The 22,351-nt window shown below is 44.3% G+C and overlaps 1 protein-coding gene across 2 annotated transcripts in view; it reads right to left on the reverse strand.

Moving 5' to 3' along the window:
- Stx18 (syntaxin 18) overlaps positions 1-10,417 on the reverse strand; it is a 92,676-nt gene extending 82,259 nt beyond the window's left edge. Inside the window, exon 1 of one of the 2 annotated variants that reach the window (XM_063273356.1) lies at positions 7,520-10,417. In XM_063273356.1, coding sequence (XP_063129426.1) covers positions 7,520-7,687 — 168 coding nt within the window. In that variant the 5' untranslated portion in view covers positions 7,688-10,417. 2 annotated transcript variants of the gene reach the window in all.
- Between the last annotated feature and the right edge of the window lie 11,934 nt (positions 10,418-22,351).

Below are 22,351 nucleotides of genomic sequence, written 5' to 3' on the forward strand. Positions count from 1 at the left end.
CATAGCCTTTTTTTGTACGATACATATATATAAAACAGCATTTTTCACACTGACAATTTAAAAATCAAAATATCAATTAACTGAGAAATGCTGAAAATGTTCAAGATCTTTCAATATCAAATATTTAGCCAAGAGTTGATTCTTTATGCAAAAATAAACATTCGCATTAGTAAGAAAACTTGCTTTCATTTCCAGAAAGTGATAGTTAACATATTCCAAATAATTGTTTTACAAAATGTATGACTATCAATGAACATTTACTTTGTGTGCCTAATTTATAATCTACATACAGGAAGCTGTGTAAAGATTTCTGGCTAGAAAGGGGTCACAAGGGCTACAGTGATAGCTCAGAGGTTAAGAGAACTTGCTGCACAGTTCTGAAATGACTTTTGGATTACAGCACCTCTGTAACAAGAGGGGCATCTAATGCATGCCTGTAACCCTGGCTCCAAGGAAAGCAGAGAGACAGGGTGATGCTGGGGCTTCCTGGCTTTCAGACTAGCTGAGAAAACACAAGCACCAAGTTTAGAGAGAAACTGCCTCAAGGGAACAGGTAATGATAAAAGAGATACATCACATCTGGCTTCTGTATGCATGCCCATGTGCACACACACACACACACACACACACGGACGGACACACATACACACACACACACACACACACACACACACACACATACACACACTTTTAAGAAAAGAGTTACAGGCTTTAAAAGCCCAGTGTGTGCCCTAGAACTGGCACACTCCTCAGAGTGGCCTGACAGCAAACACAGCCTTACACTTTACAGGCTTGTGAGACTACAGTGCTATTGCTGTGAAATGAGAGCATTCTAAGCCTGTTTGAAGAAAACTGAACTATCACTTCACTAACAAGGAACAGGCTGGATCTGGCCTACAGACCAAAGATTGCACCCTCATCTATGAAATCCAGAACATCCCCATGTCTAGGGCCACTCCATCATTCAGGCCTCACCCAATAAGTGGCCCTTCTTATCCCTGTCTTGCCTCTGCTTGGCTGGCCCTACTGTGCTTCACTGTCTTAGCTCACACAATACCTTCCTAAGTTCAGTATAAAGTTTCTCAACATTGATGCCCCAATTAAATTACTACTTTCTCTCTGGGGTTTCCACTAATTCTCCCCCAGGGAATTTAGGCATCCTTTATCTGTATTTTCCAAGTCCTTTGTGTCCACACAACGCCTAACACACATCAGATGTTCAATCAGGAAATGGAATAAACCAATTACTAAAAAACAAAACTTCAAAAGCTGTAGTCTTCCTAAATTCTGGGCAAAATTCACAAGATCCTGGGCAAAATTCACAAGAGCAATCCACAGAAAGAGCTCACAACTGACATCATGAGAGTCTCGGGCCCTGAGTTCTGCATACAGGAAACATCAGTTATTGTAAACCACAAAGACACAGCAATATGAAGGTAAAAGACCAGTTAGTGAGTCTCTGGACCCTCTTGTTGGTTCCTGAGGGTCCTAAAGGAGAAGGGGGAAAGACATAAAAGCAGCCTGAATAATGAATGTGTCTTTCCTGTGCTCCCTTCCCACCACAGCTTTACTCAAACCACTCCTCACTTTGTTTGGAAAACAGATTATGCCCTGTATAAATCAGTATGATTCAACACACTCCTGCTCTGCTCCCCACTATCTACAAGCCACAGCTTTTTTCTCTGCTCCTGCAGTCTGGCCCCATCTCCTGCCTCCTCTGTTTCTCTCTTTGCACCTGCTACCAGATGCTGCTTCTGAAATGTGTTCCCTCACTGAAATCCTGTTCAACTAGGATTACCATCAATTTCTGGGTAAAATCTATTTCAAGCCCCTCCAGATAATAATCCAGGTGGTTCCAGCTCACTTACTAGGCCCTAATATCAGGGCCCCTAAATGGGAAACCAAAGAGGATCTGAGAATTGGATGGGGCAGAGTTACACTTGTCAGTCACCCCCAAGTTGCACTGTGTCTGCTTCTCCTTAAGAGAAGGCCTGATCCTCATTAATAAAGCTAAAGCTACTATTTATAACATGCTGGGTTAAGTATAAATCAACATCTGAAACAGTCAAAAGTCCTATTAGGACTGCAACTTTTAGAATGAGAAGGAAGCCTGCACAGCCCAAAAGGGAAAGCAAAGAGATACAGCCAATTAGTGTTTACTAATTCAAGAGGTAGACACTGCAAACCTATGTGCCTACGATGTTCTAGATGCTATGGGTTCAGTACAGCCCACGACCTCTTTTCTAGGGAGCACATAGTCAAGTAGAGAAGCTAACTAAACTATACACGACCCATTAGTAATAACGAAATGGTACAAGGAAGAGAAATAGGTTGCCACATTATACAAAACAGTTGAGGAAGGAAGGCCTTACTTAGGAAACATCTGATCCACATGAGGTTAACAGAGATCAACCCATGTGGATTCTGGGAGAAGTGCTTCATATAAATGAAACGATGGATGCAAAGACCCAGAGATAGGAAGGGGCCTGGAATATGGGAGAACAGCAGCGATGACTAGATGGCAGCAGGGGCGGAGTGCAAGGGAGCATGTGAGATGCAAGGAGAGAGAGAGAGAGAGAGAGAGAGAGAGAGAGAGAGAGAGAGAGAGAGAGAGAGAGAGATGAGGCCATCTCCTGGCTCTGGGTCACTCTATGAAATTTACAGGGCTACAGAAATGGCCTGGCAGTTAAAGGCACTTGCTGTTCTTTCAGAGGACCTGAGTTTGGTTCCCAGCACCCACATCAGGCAGCTCACAACCACCTGTAACTCCAGTCCCGGGGATCTGACTTTTGGCCTCCTCAGATGAACTGATACATACATACATACACACACATACACACACACACACACACACACACACACACACACACACACACACACACACACACAGAGTGCAGTCTTAGTAAAACAAATACTTTTAAAAAGAGCTTTGGATTTTAGCCAATAACTGAAGCTAATGAATTCCTAAGGATAGATGGATGAACAATATATCAACAAATAAATTCAACCTTCACAAAGTCAAGATATAATAAAGAAAAAACGTCATTCTTTACCGACTCAGAAGCACTATAACCTGACTTAGAGTCAGGACATCTGTAATTATGTCCCATGACTATCCAGTCTAAGTTCTCAGTTTTGTCAAATGTGCTAACTGGACCTGAGAGGTTGCAGTGACTTCCTGGCAGACCCAGCAATAACCAAGGTTTCCTGGATCCCTGTTCTGAGCTATTCAGGAGCCATTTCAGCTCTGGGCATGCAACTCAGCTGCTCAACAGGCTCCAGGGAGCCGTGCGGTAGCTCCTTCGGCCTCTGAAAACTCTATAAATTAGTGAGGAAGAGTAACTGCCCCGATATGGCATCTTCAAGCCCAGCCCATTCCCAAAGTCATTCAAGACAACAAGCAGGTAAGGTGGAAGCATCTATCCTAATAGATGAGTAAAGATTGGATATTCAATGTGTTTGGTGGTTATCAAGCATGTCGGGTACCATGAGAAGTCATTTGTCTATCACCCTTTGCTCCAACTCCTGGACACAGCACTCCCCTCCTAAGGTCACACTGGCCACAGACTGGGGCAGACATATGGCCTAGCCAGTTAAAGAACCTTATTCCTAAGACCACCACAAAGGTTTTGAGGTCCAAGCAGGATCGGGCCCATTCTTGGGGTTTTATGAAAGGGAACAACAGAAAGACACATTAAGCCATTAATTATGTGAGCCAACACATGTATTTTGTTGTGGGTAGTTCAAAAGTAACTATTGTAACCAAAGAATTCAGACTCCCAGGCACTTGCACACAATTTCTTATTTCATCAGTAATGTGATGTTCTAAAGTAGCTATCATTCTTAGAAAATAAAGATAACAGAGGTTAAGTAACTTCCTGATTTTATGAAGCCAGAAAGAGATTCAAACCCAAGCCTGTCCAAGTCCAGGCACTATGAACTCAAGAAGAAAACTTTTAACATTGGGAAGTCCAACAGCTTTGTTCAAAATTATTGGGTGGCGGTGAGCAATGGCTCGGTGATTAGTGCTCTTATAGACATCCGAGTTCAGTTCCCAGCACCCATGTCAGTCAGCTTACCACCACCTATAACTCTAGTGCAGGGAATCTGATGTCCTCTTCCGGCCTCCTGAGGGACCCCCACATACATGGCACCCAGTCACACAGACATACAGACATATGCAATGCATATATAAATAAAAATGAATCTTTTTAAAAATTTAGGTGGATACTTAAGATATAAGAACAGAGGAATAAAAACACTTCTACCTCTGGCTCTAGCCCATGACCTCAGCTGCAAAGACGTGGGGCCAGTCACTGCACTTGTCTGAGTTTTAAGTCTTCCCATCTATTAAAAAGATTAGTCTGAACAAGATGAATTACAGGCCCTTTAAAAGTCTATGGTTCTGTTTAGATATACAATTGATTTTTAACTAATTGCCCAGTAGAATATCAAGCAGATTTCAACTTAATGTCAAGCCCAACAGTTGGTAATGGCTCTTAGGGGACAGAGTTGAGGGATTCTGAACTACATAACCTACTGGAAAATGAATGCTGGCTTCTGTGGTCAGAGGCAGCATGTGAGAACAGGTTCCACATGTTTGCCTTTACTGATATTTCACTTTAACTCAGAAGTGCCACCATTGTCTTTCCACTATCCGGGCTGCCTGACCCTTCTAAGGATCTTCATCCGTAAGGCCCTTAAAAGAAAACAGTCGAAGCGCAAGGCCCTGGGTTCGGTCCCCAGCTCCGAAAAAAAGAACAAAAAAAAAAAAAAAAAGAAAAAAAAAAAAAGAAAACAGTCAAAAGTGCATTTTCAGCACTTGGGGAACAGTCCAATTTACCACGGGGCTCTCTCCTCACAAGACTGTAGCTGAACTGTGCATCTTAAATCAACTGTTCCGAAATCCCCTATTCCTAAGGACTGAAAATCTGTGCAGCATTAATAAACCACCCAGGGAAGAGCCTCCACACACCAAAACTGTGACGTCCACACACTGTGGTAACAGTTTGGCCAGACTCAGAAGAGAGCTATGATGACACCTTATTTTCCTGTCCTCTTACTTCAACCTGAGTCATGCCTCTTTCAACATAATACATGGTATGATAAGACATTTTATATATGACATATATGATAGACCCAATGGATGTTTAAAGTCTGTTTTGGATAAAGATGAACCATTTTATAGGTAAATAAACCTTGCTTAATAGCATGAATCTGGCTAATAGCTAACATGGTTAAGACAACAATGTGGTCTCCTGGGTCTTCTTCAGGGTTTTACTGTCTACATAATATTGGACTGTCTAGAGCAGTGGTTCTTAGCCTGTGTGTTGTGACCCCTTTTGTGGGGTTGAATGATCCTGTCACAGGGGTCACATTTAAATATCCTGAATATTAGATATTTACATTATAATTCATAGTAGTAGCAAAATTATATCTATGCAGTCTCAATGAAAATAATCTTATGATCGTTGGGGGCATGGTCACTACAACATGAGGACCTGTATTAAAGGGTCACAGTATTTGGAAAATTGAGAACCACTGGTCTAGAAGGCAAAGTTCAAATTCTGAAGAGTGATCTACAAGGTCCTTCTAGATTTCCCTCTGGGTACCATACCACTCTTTTTTTCTGAGTGTCTCACATTCTTACGTTAATCAAACCCAACTTAAGTTAAGCTGGTACTATCTCATGCCTTTGTGCACGTTGGTTTCTTTTTTTAAAAAAAAAAAAAGTATTTTCTTAATTCATTGGGAATTCCGTATGTGTTCTGATATTTACCACCATTCCCCTCTAACTCCTCTCAAATCCACTCCCACCTCTTTACCTCCCCTAACTTCATGCCCCCCCCCAGACTTTTTTCTTTAAAAGCCCATCAAGCCTAATTGCACTGTCCCTGTATTCCTGGGTGTGAGGGCATCCAGGAGTATGGCCAGTATGCTGTTGTTAACTTAGTTGTGATGCCCTTCCTGACCTTATCTGTAATGAAACCAACTACTCTTATTTTAGAATGGATATTTGATATCATTGTCCCATGAAGCCTTTCTCCCAAGCGGAACTAACTACTGTTTCCCTTGTGCCCTACAGAATACCCGCAGGAATCAAGGCAGGGGGTTTGTTTATATTTGTATCTCTCTAGCACTGAAACTTTGTAACTCAAGAATAGAATCCTGTTACTCTAAAACAATGATGGTCACAAGTTCAGTTCTAAGTAGATGCTTATTGTTGGAGGGAGGGGCATCATTTATCTGGTCCATACCTTCCATACCTTGAGTATTAAACAGTCATTCATTAACTTGTGCATATATATATATATATATAAAACAATATTCAAGTGTCATCTGGTATGGGGCCCATGCCTTTAATCTCAGCACTTGGGAGACAGAAACAGTCACCTTTCTGTGAGTTCAAGGCTAGCCTGGTCTACATGGAAAGACCCTGTCTCAAAAAGAGAAGTATCAAGCAATGGATTATGTGCCAAGCAGAGGTGAGCTTACTGGAAAACTAATTATACTTAAAGTTTAGGTTCCCTTGACTTGTACCTTTCAATGCTTTGGACCACTCTGTGTGTGTGTGTGTGTGTGTGTGTGTGTGTGTGTGTGTGTGTGTGTCTTTAAAAGAACAGACTGTATATGCCTCCTGGTGCAACAAAAATAACATTTACCCTTAGTGTCAAAGATACAAAGGGATATAATGCAAACAATCTCCTTTTGCAAACAATCTCCTTTTGCAAACAATCTCCTTTTCCCTGTTTAGTGGAAACAATATCTATTCATTTGTTTATCCATCCATCCATCCATCCATCCATCCATCCAAGGAATATTTACTAAGCAATGTTTTCAGTCACACATATAGAAATAATGTCAACATGTTCCTACCCTTATGGAGAAGGTTCCTATGTTGGGGGACACAAAAGCCGGTTGTGTCCAGAGAACAGAAAGCAGTTTAGAGGACAGTTACAACACTAGGTGTTGCTTAAGTGTTGCAGTTCTGAAGGAAAAAGCTTTTACCCTACACTGGTGATATCCTAAACCAGTTTCTGGAGGTACTGAGTTCTACCTATTCCTGGAGGCAAGGACAAAGGAGAGTTCTGCTGAGCGTAGATTTTTATTAAACCCTATGCACAAGAGGAGGTCCAAACACACACATGAAAGGGCAAGCGGAGAGAGTGGTGAGTTTTAATACAGGAAGCGTAAGACTGTGGGAACTCTTCCAAGGCACTCAAATCAGCAGCCACGGCGAACTCACTGCCTCTAAAAGTTAGCCTGAGTTCAAGGACATCCAAGAGCCTCTTCAAAACTTGCTTCCTTCAGTGCCCAGATATGCGTCCCTCTTCGTGAGAATAAACCTGTCGCCACCCCGAGCCAGCTGTTGGCTTCGTGAGACCGACTCTTCTGTCTTGCTAGAGACTCCCTCACTTCACCAAGAGCTAACGAGGCAGGGCCCAGTTAGGGGTGCAGGGTCCGCGGTTGCAGATCCGCCCCTGACTCCCACCAGTCGTTCCCATAGCAACCAGCTTACCACTTCACGGGCCCGGCTGGAGAAGTCTCCCTTGGGCCGAGGGCTTCTGCGGAACAGCTCGTCTCGGCTGCCATCGGCTCCACCACCCACGGCCACTCCAAGAGCCTTATTCCGCGTCTTCACTGTCTTGACGCTAGCCCTGAAGAGCAGTGTGATGTCCACCGCCATAGCGACCCGCGCCGCGGCCCGAAGCCGGTCGGCACACGTCAGCAGCAAGCGACCCCAGCAAGAGCTCGGTCGCTGAGGGACGTTCCGATTTCGCTTCCGCCTGGGAACTGTGAGCAGAAAAGGAAGGTTCCGCTCTCAGCCCGTGTACTGCGTCGAGTAGAGAAAGGTTCCGGCCTCGGCCCAGCGCAGGGAATCTCCGTTCCAGACAGCTACCCGCAGTGCATCAGCACCTCTTTCTCCTCACTGCAAACTTCAGCGGGGTCAGACGCTTGGAAGTTTCACAGGGTTTCTAAAACTGGGCTTCAGGAACGGAAGCATCAGGAAACTAGAAAGATCGCTCACGTATGATTCTTTAGAAGACAGGCGTGAGGTTTGGTTGACAGGTGGGGAGTGTTAACACCTTTGACCTATGTCGTCTAGGGATCCACTTAAGAAGCAATGAACTATGACCGTCTGGGTGCTTGTACTAGGAAAGGGTAAGTGTATAGAGGTAGAGTCCAGAGGGCTCTCTTCTTAAACCTTCAGCCAGTTCGGTAAAGTGAAGCTAGCACCTTCCTAGAATGCACAGAAAATTAAACAGAATGCGCATTCTCATGTTGTTTAACTCTTACTACGCAGCCCGTAAATGCTGCAGTTGATGATAATATTATTGTCCTCAGTCTTTTTTACTTATGGTGTAGAAGAGGCTTAGAGCAGAGATCCCTGAGCGGGGGGATATGGAGAGCAGGAAGTTATGAGAGCCAGAGAAAAGTGAAGCATACTGAGCTTGATGATAACTGTGTTATGTTCCTCCTAAATAAGTAGTTTTGAAAAGCGCTCTCTTGAGTCATAGTTATTATAGAGAAAGGAGGAAATTGAAAAGAAGAGAGTTACTTAACTTGACTAAAGTCAGCTAATAAAATTTTTCTGGACGCTTTGTTCATGGTTTATTTTATTTTGTGTACACCTTTAATTAAAAATACAATTATGCCACTTTCTCTCCTTCCCTTTTCTCTCTCCAGCCTCCAATCCTCTCCCTCTGATTTCTTCCATGTCTCCCAACTCAGTCTCAAATTTATAGCCTCTTCTTCCTTAATTGTAATTGTTGCATATATATGTAAGTATCCATGGCTATGCAAGCACAATCTGCTGAAACTGTTTATGTGTGTATGATTTCAGGGATTATCATTTCGTATTGGACAACCAATTAGAGGGATAGGCTAACTCTTCCTCTCTCAGCAGCCATAGTTGCCTGGAGTTTTCTTGTCCAGGAGTGTGACCCCCATGGTTTAGTCTTATTTCAGTATCAACTTTTCTGGATTTTGTTTTCCTTATAAAAGGAAGCACACTATGATGTGTGCTAAAATTGGGTTTTTAGCTGTCATGGAGATGAAAAGCGAGTTTTGTAATAATTCCAGGCTCATATTGGCCTTTACATCTGTGTGTTCTGATCAGCTGTGTGGCTGGGTTTCCCAGAGACACTGATCTAACAATAGGCTAAATGCAGGGCAGCTGTTTTCCATTAAGCCAGACTTAAAAGAGAATTGCAAAGATGCGCGTGCCAGTTCTTCTTACCCAGTCTTTTATTGTTTTGAAAACTATTTTTCTATGAAGATGTTTATGTTAATGTGCAATAGATGTATCCTGATTACTTTAGGCAGATAAATATTTCTAAGTTTCCCATTTTATTTCCAATAAAGTAACTATCAATAGATAAAACCCATGCAAGCAACGATTGTTTAAGGCCCTGCACAAATTTGTAGGAATGTAAAAGTTTTCTGAAATTAAAATGTTTGAGAACCACAGTATTAAAGACATGTTTAAAAGAAATATATGTCAAGGAAATGTTTGTAACAGAAAAGAAGTAAAAGATTAGTTAACATCCAGAGTATAGCACTTAATCATTCCTGAAGAACACTGTCCATACAACTTGAGGAGGAAGAGGAGAGAGAGAGAGAAAGAGAGAAAGAGAGAGAGAGAGAGAGAGAGAGAGAGAGAGAACCTACACCAGTGATTATGCCTTGCATCTTGCATAAATGGTGCTTTGTTTTATGCAGACATTAATGAGTCTTTGACCATGCAAAGGTAAGCCTGGGGCAGAGTAAATGGAAAGAGAGTTAAATTGCCTTGCATAACAAAGTGGAGGAGTTGAATTAGGGGAACAAAGGGAAAGCCAGAACCTTGGTGGGGTCCAGGAAATTAGAAAGTAGATAAGTGGGAAGGAGTGTTATGTAGGAGGAATGCTGAGCTCCACAAAACATATTAATGATGGGTGGTGCCTTCTGTGAGCCATGTACTTGGAGCAATTTGGTGGGGTAGAAAGGTGGGCATGAGCCTCCAAGTTTTCCATATAGATTTGTAAATTCAGAGAAAGCTACGGTGTAGATGAGACCCAAGTGAACTCCATTCAGGCTGTACATCCCCAAATGAGGGCAAACAAAGGAATACATGAGACTTGACAAGTTCTAGAGAAAAGGCCGCCTGCCCTCACCTATGGCTTGTTTCACTCTCCTTTGAATTTCTCCCACCCTGTGATGACTTAAATGATGTATGTTCAAGAACTATGTCCATATCTAGATTTTTTTAGACCTTATATTCAGACCCTATATCTAATGACTGTTAGAACCTAAAACTTACTTTGCAAGCAGAACTTTAAAAATAGCCAAGTTAGGGGTTGGGGATTTAGCTCAGTGGTAGAGCGCTTGCCTAGCAAGCGCAAGGCCGGTTCGGTCCTCAGCTCCGGGGGAAAAAAAAAAAGGAAAAAATAGCCAAGTTACAGTTACATGTGTGAATGACAACATAGGACCTAAGGTCAGTAACGGTATCTATATAAAGATGCCAGCAAAAGTATGTGAAGACACAGGCAAATGTAGCCGCCTGCCTTGAAATGTTGACAGTCACTAGAAGCTGAAGAAGCAAGGGATTATTTTCCCTAAGAGCCTCAGAAGGATGTGTGGGTCTTCAAACAGTTTGATCTCCCTCCAGGACTGTGGGAGATAAATATCTGTTGTCTTAAATCACCAGATTTGTTCCTGTTACTGCAACCCCAGGAAACAAATGCATATCATAATTTCCTCCCTCCTCTGACCCCTGCTTCATTTTCTGGCCTCTTCTGGGCCTGCCTCACTTAGTTTGAGACACTCTTTCAGTCCTCTGTCCGTGTTTGAGCACACATCTCCTGTAGACAAGCTGTCTTAGGTCTGTGTCTTTCTTGACTTTAAATTCTGATCTCCCTACAATCCTCCATTTTCAGAGAATTTCAGGTGACCAGGACCCACATCCTCAAAGGGAGGATAGAGAAAGATTGAGCCTAATCTAGTGAGAAAGGATGCCAACAAGAGCACCTTTCATCTAGGATGCAGTGAATAGGCCATCCAATGGCCAACAACACAGGGCCCATGCATTGCTGGCAACATATGTCACAGCTCTCGCTCCCAGCTTGTCCTTTAAGGAATTTCTTAGACAGAGGAGGGTATGTTTACAAGTTCTTCAACTGCCTGCATTATCTGAGGTGCAGCTTGTCACTCTGGAAAGATGTTTCACTTCTGAAAAGTTCCATAAGCAATCAGAGAGAGAAGAAACGCTGGTCACATATTCACAAGCACTCCAGAGGTCAGTCAGTGACAAGCTTCCCCCGGAATTGGAGGTGAGCCAATATGAGAGCAACACTGCATAAGATTCTCATCGCAGGGACAAAATGGGTCCTGTGTTCTTGGCCATACTCCATTTGTTACCCTAGAACTATGTGAATAGGTTTTAAGATAGAGTTACAAACATCAAATATGGTGAAGCATTACCTGTAATCTGAATTTTGCCAGTCATATCACAGGCAATCGCCATGGGGATATTAACTTATCTGGAAAGTTACTCCAACTAAGCCTCGTCCTCTATTATTTTCACAAAGAAGACAAGGAATTTATGTGGTGACACAGGCCAACTGGTTCTTAGCAGTGTCCTCCTGTCACTAGCATTGGCCTTGGGGAAAAGGTACCTTTCCTTCCTAGGGGACTCCTGTAGTCTCCTACTATACAAGTAAGTTGTCAAGAGTGCAGGCCCAGTGAGGAAAAGATGACATGGTACACACACAACCTGACACAGCTTGGAATTCGTCCCTGAAGATGTTATCTGACAGAGTGGTCTCAGGAGTTTGGACTCACAAGTCTTCACTGTGGCTCTGAGAGACTGGTCCTTGGATTCCATAAAACGTTAATGCTAAGAGTCACAACATGAATGGGGTAGGGTGGGAGTGACTAGCTAGTGTCCAAGGGCTGCTGAGCACTCGAGGTCTGATGGAGTCCACCTCTAGGTACCATGCATGTGTGGACCCTGGTGATCAAAAGCTTCAGAAGAGCTCAAGAGAAGCACTTCTGTAGCTAGCATACCCGCCAAGCTAGTGGTGCTCAGACACAGAAGCTTAGTCAGCCAACTGCCTTAGGATTCCATACTTGCTTTTCATCTCTGTGGACAGCAGGAGCCTCATGGATTTTAATACCTAGCAAACTTTGCTGGGACATCTGAACAACCTCAGAAGTCCAGGAAACAATTGCCAGAGGGTGCCAGGAAACCCACACAAAACATCAGAGACAGAAGGACTTGGATCTGCATCCCAACTGAGTCATTAGCTGTTTGACTTCAGGCAAAAGATTTCCCTGAGCTCCCCCTGAAAAGCCAGGAACAAGCCTACCAGTGTGATTCCTCTGGGCATGGACCACCCCTAAACATTCTTCACCCTTCCTGGCAGCTGTCATCTGGTTGCTGGCCCAGACTTTAGACTTCTTCTAAAGACCCATAAAGGCTTAGCCTCCACTTTGGCATTGTTGGGAAGTGATGAAATCTTTAGGTAAAAGGCTCTAGTGTATAGGCCATTGGGGGTGTACCTTCAAAGGTAACCTCGGGTTTTTTTTTTCTTTGCTCTCTTTTGAGGTGAGCAGTTTTTCTGTGACAAGGCTCAAAAACAATAGACTAGTTTATTGCGTACTAGAACTCCCAAAACTTCCAAATAAACCTTTTCTTTTCTTTCCAAGATGATTTTATCAGATGTTTGTTATAGTGGCAGAAAACTAAGATACTTGTTGTTGACTTTAATTCCATGTGTAACTTCAATGTTATCCAACACAGAGTTGGAAAGTAGGGCTCAGGACATCTTTGGAAGTGGCCTTACTCTGCTGCAACAGAAATCTTTACTCAGAGATCAGCTGGCAGATTATCATTTTAAAAATATTTCCCTTCCCATCTCCTGCTAGGAGGTTATGAGGGAGAATTGGGGAGAGGCAAAGGCACTAGTCTCCCTAGAGCACAGGCTCCTCCTTCTGTGGGCTAGTCAGTCACGTTGACATTCTCTATGTCTGAGTCTCGTTATGATCCTGGGTACCCATCCCTCAGTGGGTGTTTGGGCTCAAGCACAGATAGAAATGCTGAGTCTGTTCGTTGTTGCTGATATTGGGCTTGTGCTCCTTTAGGGGCATCCGGGCTGGGAAGGGGTTAACACAGAACAAACTAACTTGGGAAGTGTATGCATGCTGAGCCTTTGAAACATGCCTGTGCCGTATCCTCTGTACACTGCGAAGTATGGTGTCTTTATAATACAATTTGAAAGCATCCCTATCTGCCTCCATCCCCCATATACATAACACTCTAGTTTCTGCAGAGATGAAGAAACGAGTACCTCTGTCCTCAAAAGGCTTAATCTAGAAACTTTTAGATACCTAAACTACAAGGAAACATTCCGAAATTTCTCATCCTTTCTCCCTCACTTCAAACTCTAACCCTGCTTTGCTTGCTCCGTGTCAGAGGACTTAGCTCCCAACGATGATGTAATCAAGTCCCTGAAATTCAAGTCCCCCTCTCCTTGCCCCCACAGCCTTGGAAGTTGATGTGACCTCTTCCCGACGCTTGCTTTCTCCACCCCAGGAGCTTCATAAATCACCTCATAAAAGCTTATTTACTGGTTCCTCTGACATAATAGCAGAATAAACTGCTCAAGACACCCTTGAAGAGTCCCCCCAGAAAACTCGAGAACTGTGCTGCTGGTGTGGCAGCAGGGTCTCCAGCTTGGGTTTCTGCACTCGGCCTTTTGACAGTGTCTTCTGTAATTAAGACAGCCAAACCCTCTTGTTTTTATTGAGTTGGATGGCGAATCACAGAATAAATGCTTTCCCTTGCACTTTAAAAGGATTTAATAGGAAAATATTTTTTCCTACATCCTGTTTCAAGGGGAAAATGTGATTTTAGGGACATTTTATAGTTCACAACAGGATACTGAACGGCATTTGGTTTTGCTTTAGTTTATTATGACTGTGTTTCTCTAGCATGAAGTAGTCTTTGTGATTATTTAGATAAGTCTATAGATAGCCACAGAATTATGGAAACTTGGGACTGGAAAGGCCTTAAGTATTAGCCAGACCAACACTCTTCCCCTCTCATATGAGAACACAAGTGACTTGTCCAAGGTCACATAGTAAGGTAGTGTGATTCTTTGTGGCCTGACTATTGAATTCCCTGGAACTAGCTGTATGCTGGAAATAGTAGGAGTAGTTAGCATAGCCTTTATACAAAGAGACCTGTTTATCTCTGGAATACTTTGGTAAGTGTGGATTTGTGTGTGTGTGTGTGTGTGTGTGTGTGTGTGTGTGTGTGTGTGTGTGTGTGAGTGCATGTGTGCTTGTATGTCTATGGCTGTATCTGGTTAGTGAGGCATTCAAATGGTTCCATTGTCTATCCAATACATGGCACTGGACTGGGTTCAGAAACTATAAAACAAAGCTTAAGTTTCTACATTGGAACAGGTCAAGAACTAACAGAAAAATGTATACAAATGCATTTAACAATCATTAAATGGGATCATGAAGCGTCTCTTGGTCCTTTTTTCTGTTTCTACAATAGGATGTCTGAGACTGAATAATTTATAAAGAATAAAGGTTTGTTCTTGTCCCAGTTTCACTTTCGTTGCTGTGACAAAATAGCAACCTTGGGGAAGGAAAGGTTTACGTGGTCACAGTCCATTGTTGAGGGGAAGTCAAGGTGGGATCTCAAACAGCAGCTCTTTTCACATTCACAGTCAAGAGCAGAGAGGAAGGAATGTCCTCAGGTGCCTGCTTGCCTGCTCCTTGTGTTCAGCTAGCCACCTTCACTCTTACACAGTTAAGGTCTAGTCTTAGAAATGGTGCTGCCTACAACTTTCTACCTCAATTAAGGCAATCAAGGTAGTCTCCAGAGGCATGCTCATGGGTCAGCCTGATCTAGGCAATTCCCATTCAGGAATTCATCTCTTTGCCCAGGAGATTTTGGGTTATAGCAAGTTGACATTTAAAACTAACTGTCATGATTCTCACAGTTCTGGATGCTTGGAGGTCCAAGGGGCCACATCAGATTATAGAGTCATCTCGCTGCAGAGGATTCTTCGGAATACTGAGACGGTGCAGAGTCAGTTGTGAGAGCAGTTTGTACAAGGAAAAGCCCTGCTAGCATTTTTAACACACCTACTACAGGCAACTCATTAACCTGTAACGAATTAACCCATTTGTGAGAACAGAGCCCTTCTGACCCACTCCCATCCTGAAGACCAGGCCTGTTCCCACTCCTTAATACCTCACAATGGATGTTAAAAAAATCTAACGCTGGTTTTTGAAGTTCAAACTTCTGGTTTCTTTGGAAAGTTAGTTATGTCAAATGATGTTCTGCTGGGACACACAGATGAAAGAACGAATGATGTTTAGAAGAGAATAAATATAACCTGACAGACAGTGGGTGATGCTAGATGGTATGCCTGGCCATGTCATTTGTCATGGTTTCACAGAAACACACCGAAAACCTGGTGGTGCTCTGGCAGTTCCTTGCTGCTTCCGAGGCTGATTAGCAGGGTAAAGTGGAACTTTCTGGATATGTCAGCTGATACGGACTCATGTGAAGTTTTGCCAAAACAGACTTTTAAGGTGTTTTGTTAAGACTCATGTGGTGTTTTGCTGAGGAAAGGCCTGTGGAAGGACATGTAATGTTTGGAGGGAGTATAAATAGGACTCTTGAGTGGTGCATGCTTCCACAGCTAGCTTTGCAATGCTTCGTTGGTCTCGTGTCTTCGTCTTTGCTGAGAGAAGCATGGCAGAGAACTTCTGGTGTCCCTGCTGGTCCTGGTTGCTCCCGCTGACTCATGTGAATTCAGCGGAGGCCTGGCTGTTTCTGCTGGATCATGCCACTGCTGCTGATTCGTGTTTGCTCTCCTAAAACTGCTGAACTGAACTGCTGGTATCCTGACAATTGGAGATCGGAATCGCCCCAAGGAACAACTTCTAAACAGCATACAGCAGAGCCCCTCTGTGTCTTCTGGATCTACAAGCCATTGCTGATTCGAGCTGATTTGTGAATGGTGTTTGCGAGTGAATCGAGCTGCCACTGCTGAGTGACGTGAACTGAACTGCTAATATCCTGACAACACAGATTGGATTTGCTCCAAAGAACTATTTCTAAGCAGGTCCACCTCCTCCTTTGCTCTATTAACCTTTCCTTTCCACTATGTCTGGTGGGGGAGGGGACTAGAAGGGAGGCTAAAGCACTTAAAAACCCTTAGCTTTTGAAAAATCAAAGCCTACAGGTTTTCATTGGGATTTTTTTTTAAATTTTGTTTGAGTCTTTGTTTTGAGATGCAGATCTTTGGGTGCTTGTCTAGGGGTTTGCCAAGTTCATTCTGTGATACAGTGAAGAATTGACTGTGAGGAAAGAAAGAAGGCCAGAGCAGGGAGAGGGTGTAAGTGTAAAGCATCAGCTTGATTGGAGCAAGAGAACAGCAAACCCCACCCCTCTGAAGGGAGGGGCTCAGAACTGGGAATCCGCCAAATGGGCCGAGTACTCTAGGGCCTTGGATCTTCTCCTTCTCAACCTTCTGGTCCTGTTTGTCTGTTCTTTGGGGATACTTCCCTCTACATATCTCTGCCCAAATGTCCTCCAGGAACAAGAACAAGTAGGCAGCTCACTCTCTCTACTTATTCTGTTCCTGCCCCTCCCCCAGTCTGTGTACCCCAGATTACCTCAAAGACAGAATCATCCAATCATGACTTAGAGTGCTAGCATTAGAGGGGCACCTCACCATACCCAGCTTGAGTTGATTTTTATGACATTTCTTAAAAACGAAATTTTTTAAGAGTTATATAATCTTAGCCTGCTCTGTAGTGGGGTGGGGAGTAAAACTGTGATCAGGAATTAGGAAGAGAGCTGGGAAGATAGCTCAGTCGGTAGTTTGAGTTCCTAGAACTCATGCAAAGCTAGGAGTAGTAGCATATGTCTGTAATCCCAGTGTTTCTACAGCAAGATGGGAGATGGAGACAGAAGAACCCCTGGAAGCTTGAGAGCCAGCTAGCTACTCTGGCAGAAGTTGGAATAAACAGCAGTGATAACCTGTCTCAAGCAAGATAGAAGGCAAGGCCCACACCTGAGGCTATCCTCTGATCCCATAAGAACACATACATGTGCATGCAGATACACATGACTTAGAAGCCTCACTCCTACAGTAGAACTGTGGGAAAGGGACCTTGTCTCTTTGCGCTGTCTCGGGCATCCCAGGCTTGGCAGAACTTGGTGGCACAGAGGTAGATCTTAGCCTGACATTGGAGCAGGAGAACTGAGTCACAGAGTTCTGTGTCAGATAAACTCTGGTTCAAATCTCAGCCATTTGTTAGTCCTGAACTCTTTAAGCCATGTCTTTACCCACATAAAACTGTCAAGTGTGGTGTTGCATGCCTTTAATCCCAGCATTTGGGAGGCAGAGTGGGAAGCCAGCTTGGTCTACAGATTGAGTTCCAGGGCAGCCAGACCTGCACAGAGAAGCCCTGTCTGGAAAACAAACCATCAAAAAACAAACAAACAAACAAACCAAAAACAAAAAGCAAGCAAACAAACAAAACCCCACAAAGTATCTATTCAATGGAGCTGTTGTGTTAAATGAGATGATCTACATACAAAGAGGATAATACAGGTCCTGCCCTAGAATTACTAATAAAGGATATTGTGTGGCTGTGCAGCAAGGAGGTTTGATGGGTGATGCTGGGGCAGCCACTGGTGGTGGCCATCTCCTCCAACTTCCGGGAGGCTGCTTGTGTTACTTCCAGGCCAACATCTCCCCAAGCAAAAGATGGCACTCAGAAGACTGACGCATTGGGCCAATGTCTTGAGTTAAAGGAAGCCCTTGGGACACGCTCAGCCTCTGTGGTCTGGGTAAGCCATGGAGAATGTTCTGGGATTTGGAGTGTTATTCTGGAGAGCAGAAGATTCAGGGGATGGGTGAAATGAAAGAGCTGGAGTGTTTGAGGCAGTGGGAGAGAGCAGCTGTTCCCCATTTCTGCTTTAAACACAATGAGAGGTAATGAGTTGACGCTGAAGCATGAAGGATTTAGGCTAAACATTAGGAAGAATTTCCTGAATGTGGGTGTTGTTGGGCTTTGGAATGAGTTAGCAAGGTGTTTGAAATAAGGGCAGTGTTTCTTCTGGCTGAGGCCTGGGGGCCCTTGAGGTGGCTTTTCTCTCATGCTCCTCCTAAGCTGGGGCATCCTGGATAGTCACAGAACTTTCTGCCTGTGCCTGTTTGAGCCAACCCTATTGTCCCAGACCTTGATCCACTCTAAGAAGACTGACTGTGGTGCTAGCCAGATCATTGCCTCAGGCCATCTCTAGCTTGACATTCCACAGATGCCACGGTTGCTTATGTAGGCTCCTCCAGTAACCAACATCTCTCTTTGAAATTTATTAAGAAATTCTCTGTAGGGCCTCTTTCACCAAAAGTGCATTTAATAAAGCTTGGAATTTCCTCACAACACACTTATTTAGTTGATATATTTTTAGGCCTCCGTTATTGCTCGGCTCCACTTGGCTTTGTAAGCTGGGGCAGGTCAGCACAGCAAGACTTGAGAGGTTTTGGACAGCCAGGTCCTGACCACCTACTGTGGGCTTCTCCTGGGGCCTCCCAGGAAAGCAACTTTCTAAGCCATTCATTTAGGACGCTTTTAAGTGAGCTACTGATTTCCATAATTGTTCTCCGAAAGGCAGGCAACTTTGCTACAGGTGTGAACTTCCTGGGCAAGAGTTTTCTATCCATCTCCCCAACAAGTAGGTCATGTAAATTGTAAATTGAGTTTAAAAGTGAACCGCTTTCACTCGGAGGAGGCTTTTAAGGAAGAGCTCAGAAGCCGACTGATAACATTTACATTCCCAATGTGCTCATGCCCAGGATGTTTTGCCCAAGGACCCTCATTTGTTATTACATTTACAAAGCACCCATTATCATTAAAAGATTTTCCCGTGTCAGCTGTTTCCTGGACATGCACAGGACACTTGCTCACTACAAAGAGTTCATGTAGCAATAGACACTCCTCACCCTCACCGCCACACTCGCTGCTGCTCGCACACATGTACGCATGCAATCTATAGTTCCTGGGGGGGGGGGGGGCTGCCAAGTGATGGCTCTCAAACCCAGCAGTCAGGGAAAGGTGAGAGCATTCCTTTTCTTCAGGTTTACTTCTGCACTGGACCGACCATGGCTCTAGAACCCACTTCCTCCAGCACTCAGCAGTCAGCAGAAACGAGCCTACAGAGAGCCCTCCCGCAGCCTTCTTCCTACCTCTTCTTGGTCTACTCTCTGACCTTCCCTCATGTTATCATTGTCTGTTCCCATGGCTTCTGGAAGGACACAAGTGGACTTTTCTGCCACTAGTCAGTCACAGCCAGAGCCTCCATCCTCTTACATCTGTGACATCAGGCTCCCTTCCTCCCAGTTTGTCATTTATTTGTGCTGGCCTTGGGAAGTGCAGGGTTCCAGAAGTTAAGGGTGACGTACAATACAAAGTTCTTTCCTTATAGCAAAATGGGCTGAAAGAGAGTAATGAGGTGGTAGCCAATCCTCAGGCCACCCTTCCCAGGTTACAAACACCGTCTTCAGAGTTTGGTGGAGAACAAATTGCCTAATCCGGTAATGTAGACCTTCTTGGCATTCCTATTTTATAAGTAGGAGTAATTGAGACATCGAATAGTTAAGATACGTGGTTAAGGTCACACAGTTAGGAAGTAAAAGATGAGAAACAGAAAGTGACCCGCTCAGCTCCATGATCTAAACAACACCTCAAGAGGAGCTGCCAGGACAGCATGGGGGTCACCCAGGTGGAAATGTAGAGGAGCTAAAGGGATTCTGACATCTCTCCTCGAGACTCCTGTGTGACTAGACCACCCACACCCCAAGCACGCACACCTCCCTGTGAGGATGCTTGCCCAGCTGTGCTTGCCACTCAGGATCTCCCTTGACTCTATACCACTCTCCAGTGTCCATACTAAAAGGCCTATCCCACCCTCAGGCACCTCCAGGCCTGGTATACACTTCCTGCTCCAGAGTTACCTTTAGCGGGAAGATGTCTACCTTCCTACTGTGCACCTTCGGACCATCCTGGGAGCACACACTCACACCCGAGATCACCTAGGACTTGATTCAGAACAGAAAAACTGATCGGTACCAGGACTGCCTCCTGAGCAAGAGGCAGCGACTTCCCTGGGTCTGACCTTCCTATTTCCTCCCCAGCACTAGGAACATCCCCCTCAAGGAATATAATTTACATAAAATAGTTTCCAAACGTATTAAGGGAGCAAACATCGAAAGGAAACCCACAATTAAGGAGTTTTGCACACTCAGTGTCTTTCTACTGGCTGGGGTATCATCTTTCTGAAATAATGAGGTTGGGCAGAGGCTGGAGGCCAGAATGTGCACCGTAGTCAAGTCTTCAGGACTCTTGTCATCCTGGCTGGGACAAGACAGATGAGAAAAACTCTGGGCTGATCTGAGTTTTCAGAATGTGGTAGCAAATACAAGTGGGCAAGCTAAGGGTATGGGTGTGGGCAAGGGTGAGCCATTGCTATCCCCCCATGGGTTCTGATGGATATCATCCTCTGCCCTTTATGTGCCCTGTTAGCCACCAGCCATGTAACTGTTGCTTGTCCTTTCCTTGTTTCTAGGGACAGTGGAAGCAGGTTGTCAGAGAGTGACCAACAGAAGAAAGGGTTGGGTGACAGCAGGATACATCTAGGGTGAGATGCCCTGGCTCCAGAGTTGGGCAGCAACTACTTTTGTTTCTTTGTTGTTGAGGCAAAGTCTCTCACGTTATACCAGGCTAGGCTCAAACTCCCTATGCAGCTAAGAAGGACTTCAAACTTCTGAACCTTCCGATTCCACCTCCCAAGTGCTGGGATTCTATGCCTGGAGCCCCATGTCCTGGTTCAGCACTGATTTTGGAGTTCCAGTTCACTTAGTTGTCACTGCTGACTAGCTCCTTCTTTGTGAGATCAGAATCACACCTGATGCCAGGGTTGGTGGTGGATTGACAAGTAATTGTGAGTAACATGCCCATGACAAAATGACACTCATTCTAAGATGTTTCTGAACCCCCTACTCTGGGTAGACCCTGTTCTGCCTGCTGGAGCTTGAAGAAAGTGGAGGGAGGGGTCTGGCATCAGTAAAACCTTTTCTTGTACTTATAAGCCTTTCACTAAAACATTTACATGCGTACAAGAGCGCTATACGATCTGTCTGCACTATGGAGAGCCAGACTGAATAAAAGAAAGTACGTGAGGGCCAGAATCTCAGGGACAGGGCTCACATGATCTCATTGCCCCTCCTCCACACACCACCCCCAACCCCCTGAGCATAGAAAGCAGCAACACAGAAACAGAGAGAAGCTTCGGTGCATGTTTGGAGGATTCATTTTGTATGCAACTCCTAAGCTGTTCACAGACAGAAGTAAATGTGACCTGATGTTTCAGCTCCAGGCACAGCATCCCAGACACCAGTGAAACCCACAGGGTGCTTTTCACTTCTGCAGCATGACTCCACCTCCCTGACTGTCTGGCTCCCTTCCAATGGAACAATATGCACAAATTCTACCTTAAAAAAATATATTTCATGAGCTATATGCCAGCCTGGAAAACACGGTTCCAAAAAAAAAAACACCTCAAAGATTGAAGTATCCGTCTGCCATGTGTGCATCCATCCGCCCACCCACCCATCTGTCTACCCAACAACTACTCATTGACAGGTCCGGCAAACACTGTGTTAGGGACAAGATGGTAAAAGACAAGCATTCAGTGCAGACACGACTCTGGGAACGCCGGAATGAATGAATGAATGAATGCCTAAAGTAGTGGTCCCCTCACTTGGGATGGGGGAGAGGGAAGAGAAGCAGCTTCAAGGCTAAGATCCCCGGCACCATCCACTCACCCTTTGTTCCTCTTCCTTTTCTTCTCTTCATTCTTCTTGACCCCTTTTTCTTTGGAAATAACTAATAAACACTGAATGAAGGATGATATGGAACAAAATTCAAGCCCTAGTTGGACACACAGGTTTCTTCCAGAGCATCAGCGAGAGGTAGTTTCTGCTGTATCTAAATAATTCCCACAGATGTGAAACTTCCCCTGGCTGGGCTAGAACTCATGATCTTTCTTCCTGACTTAGCTTCCCAGGTGCTAGGATGATAGGCCTGACCTAGCAGGGACTCACTCCTTTGTAGAAAGCTTTTTAAACATCTGCATGCTCCACTTATTTGGGTCAGCAAATCTTTAAAACTGTGAGCAGGTCCGTTCATCGTGAATCCCAGGCAAATCTGACAGAACCCCTCCTCCTTTGAGGCCACCTCATATCTCATTTTTTTTTATGCTGTACCTTTT

The sequence above is a fragment of the Rattus norvegicus genome, chromosome 14 (genome assembly GCF_036323735.1).
Source record: "Rattus norvegicus strain BN/NHsdMcwi chromosome 14, GRCr8, whole genome shotgun sequence".
NCBI lineage: Eukaryota > Metazoa > Chordata > Mammalia > Rodentia > Muridae > Rattus > Rattus norvegicus.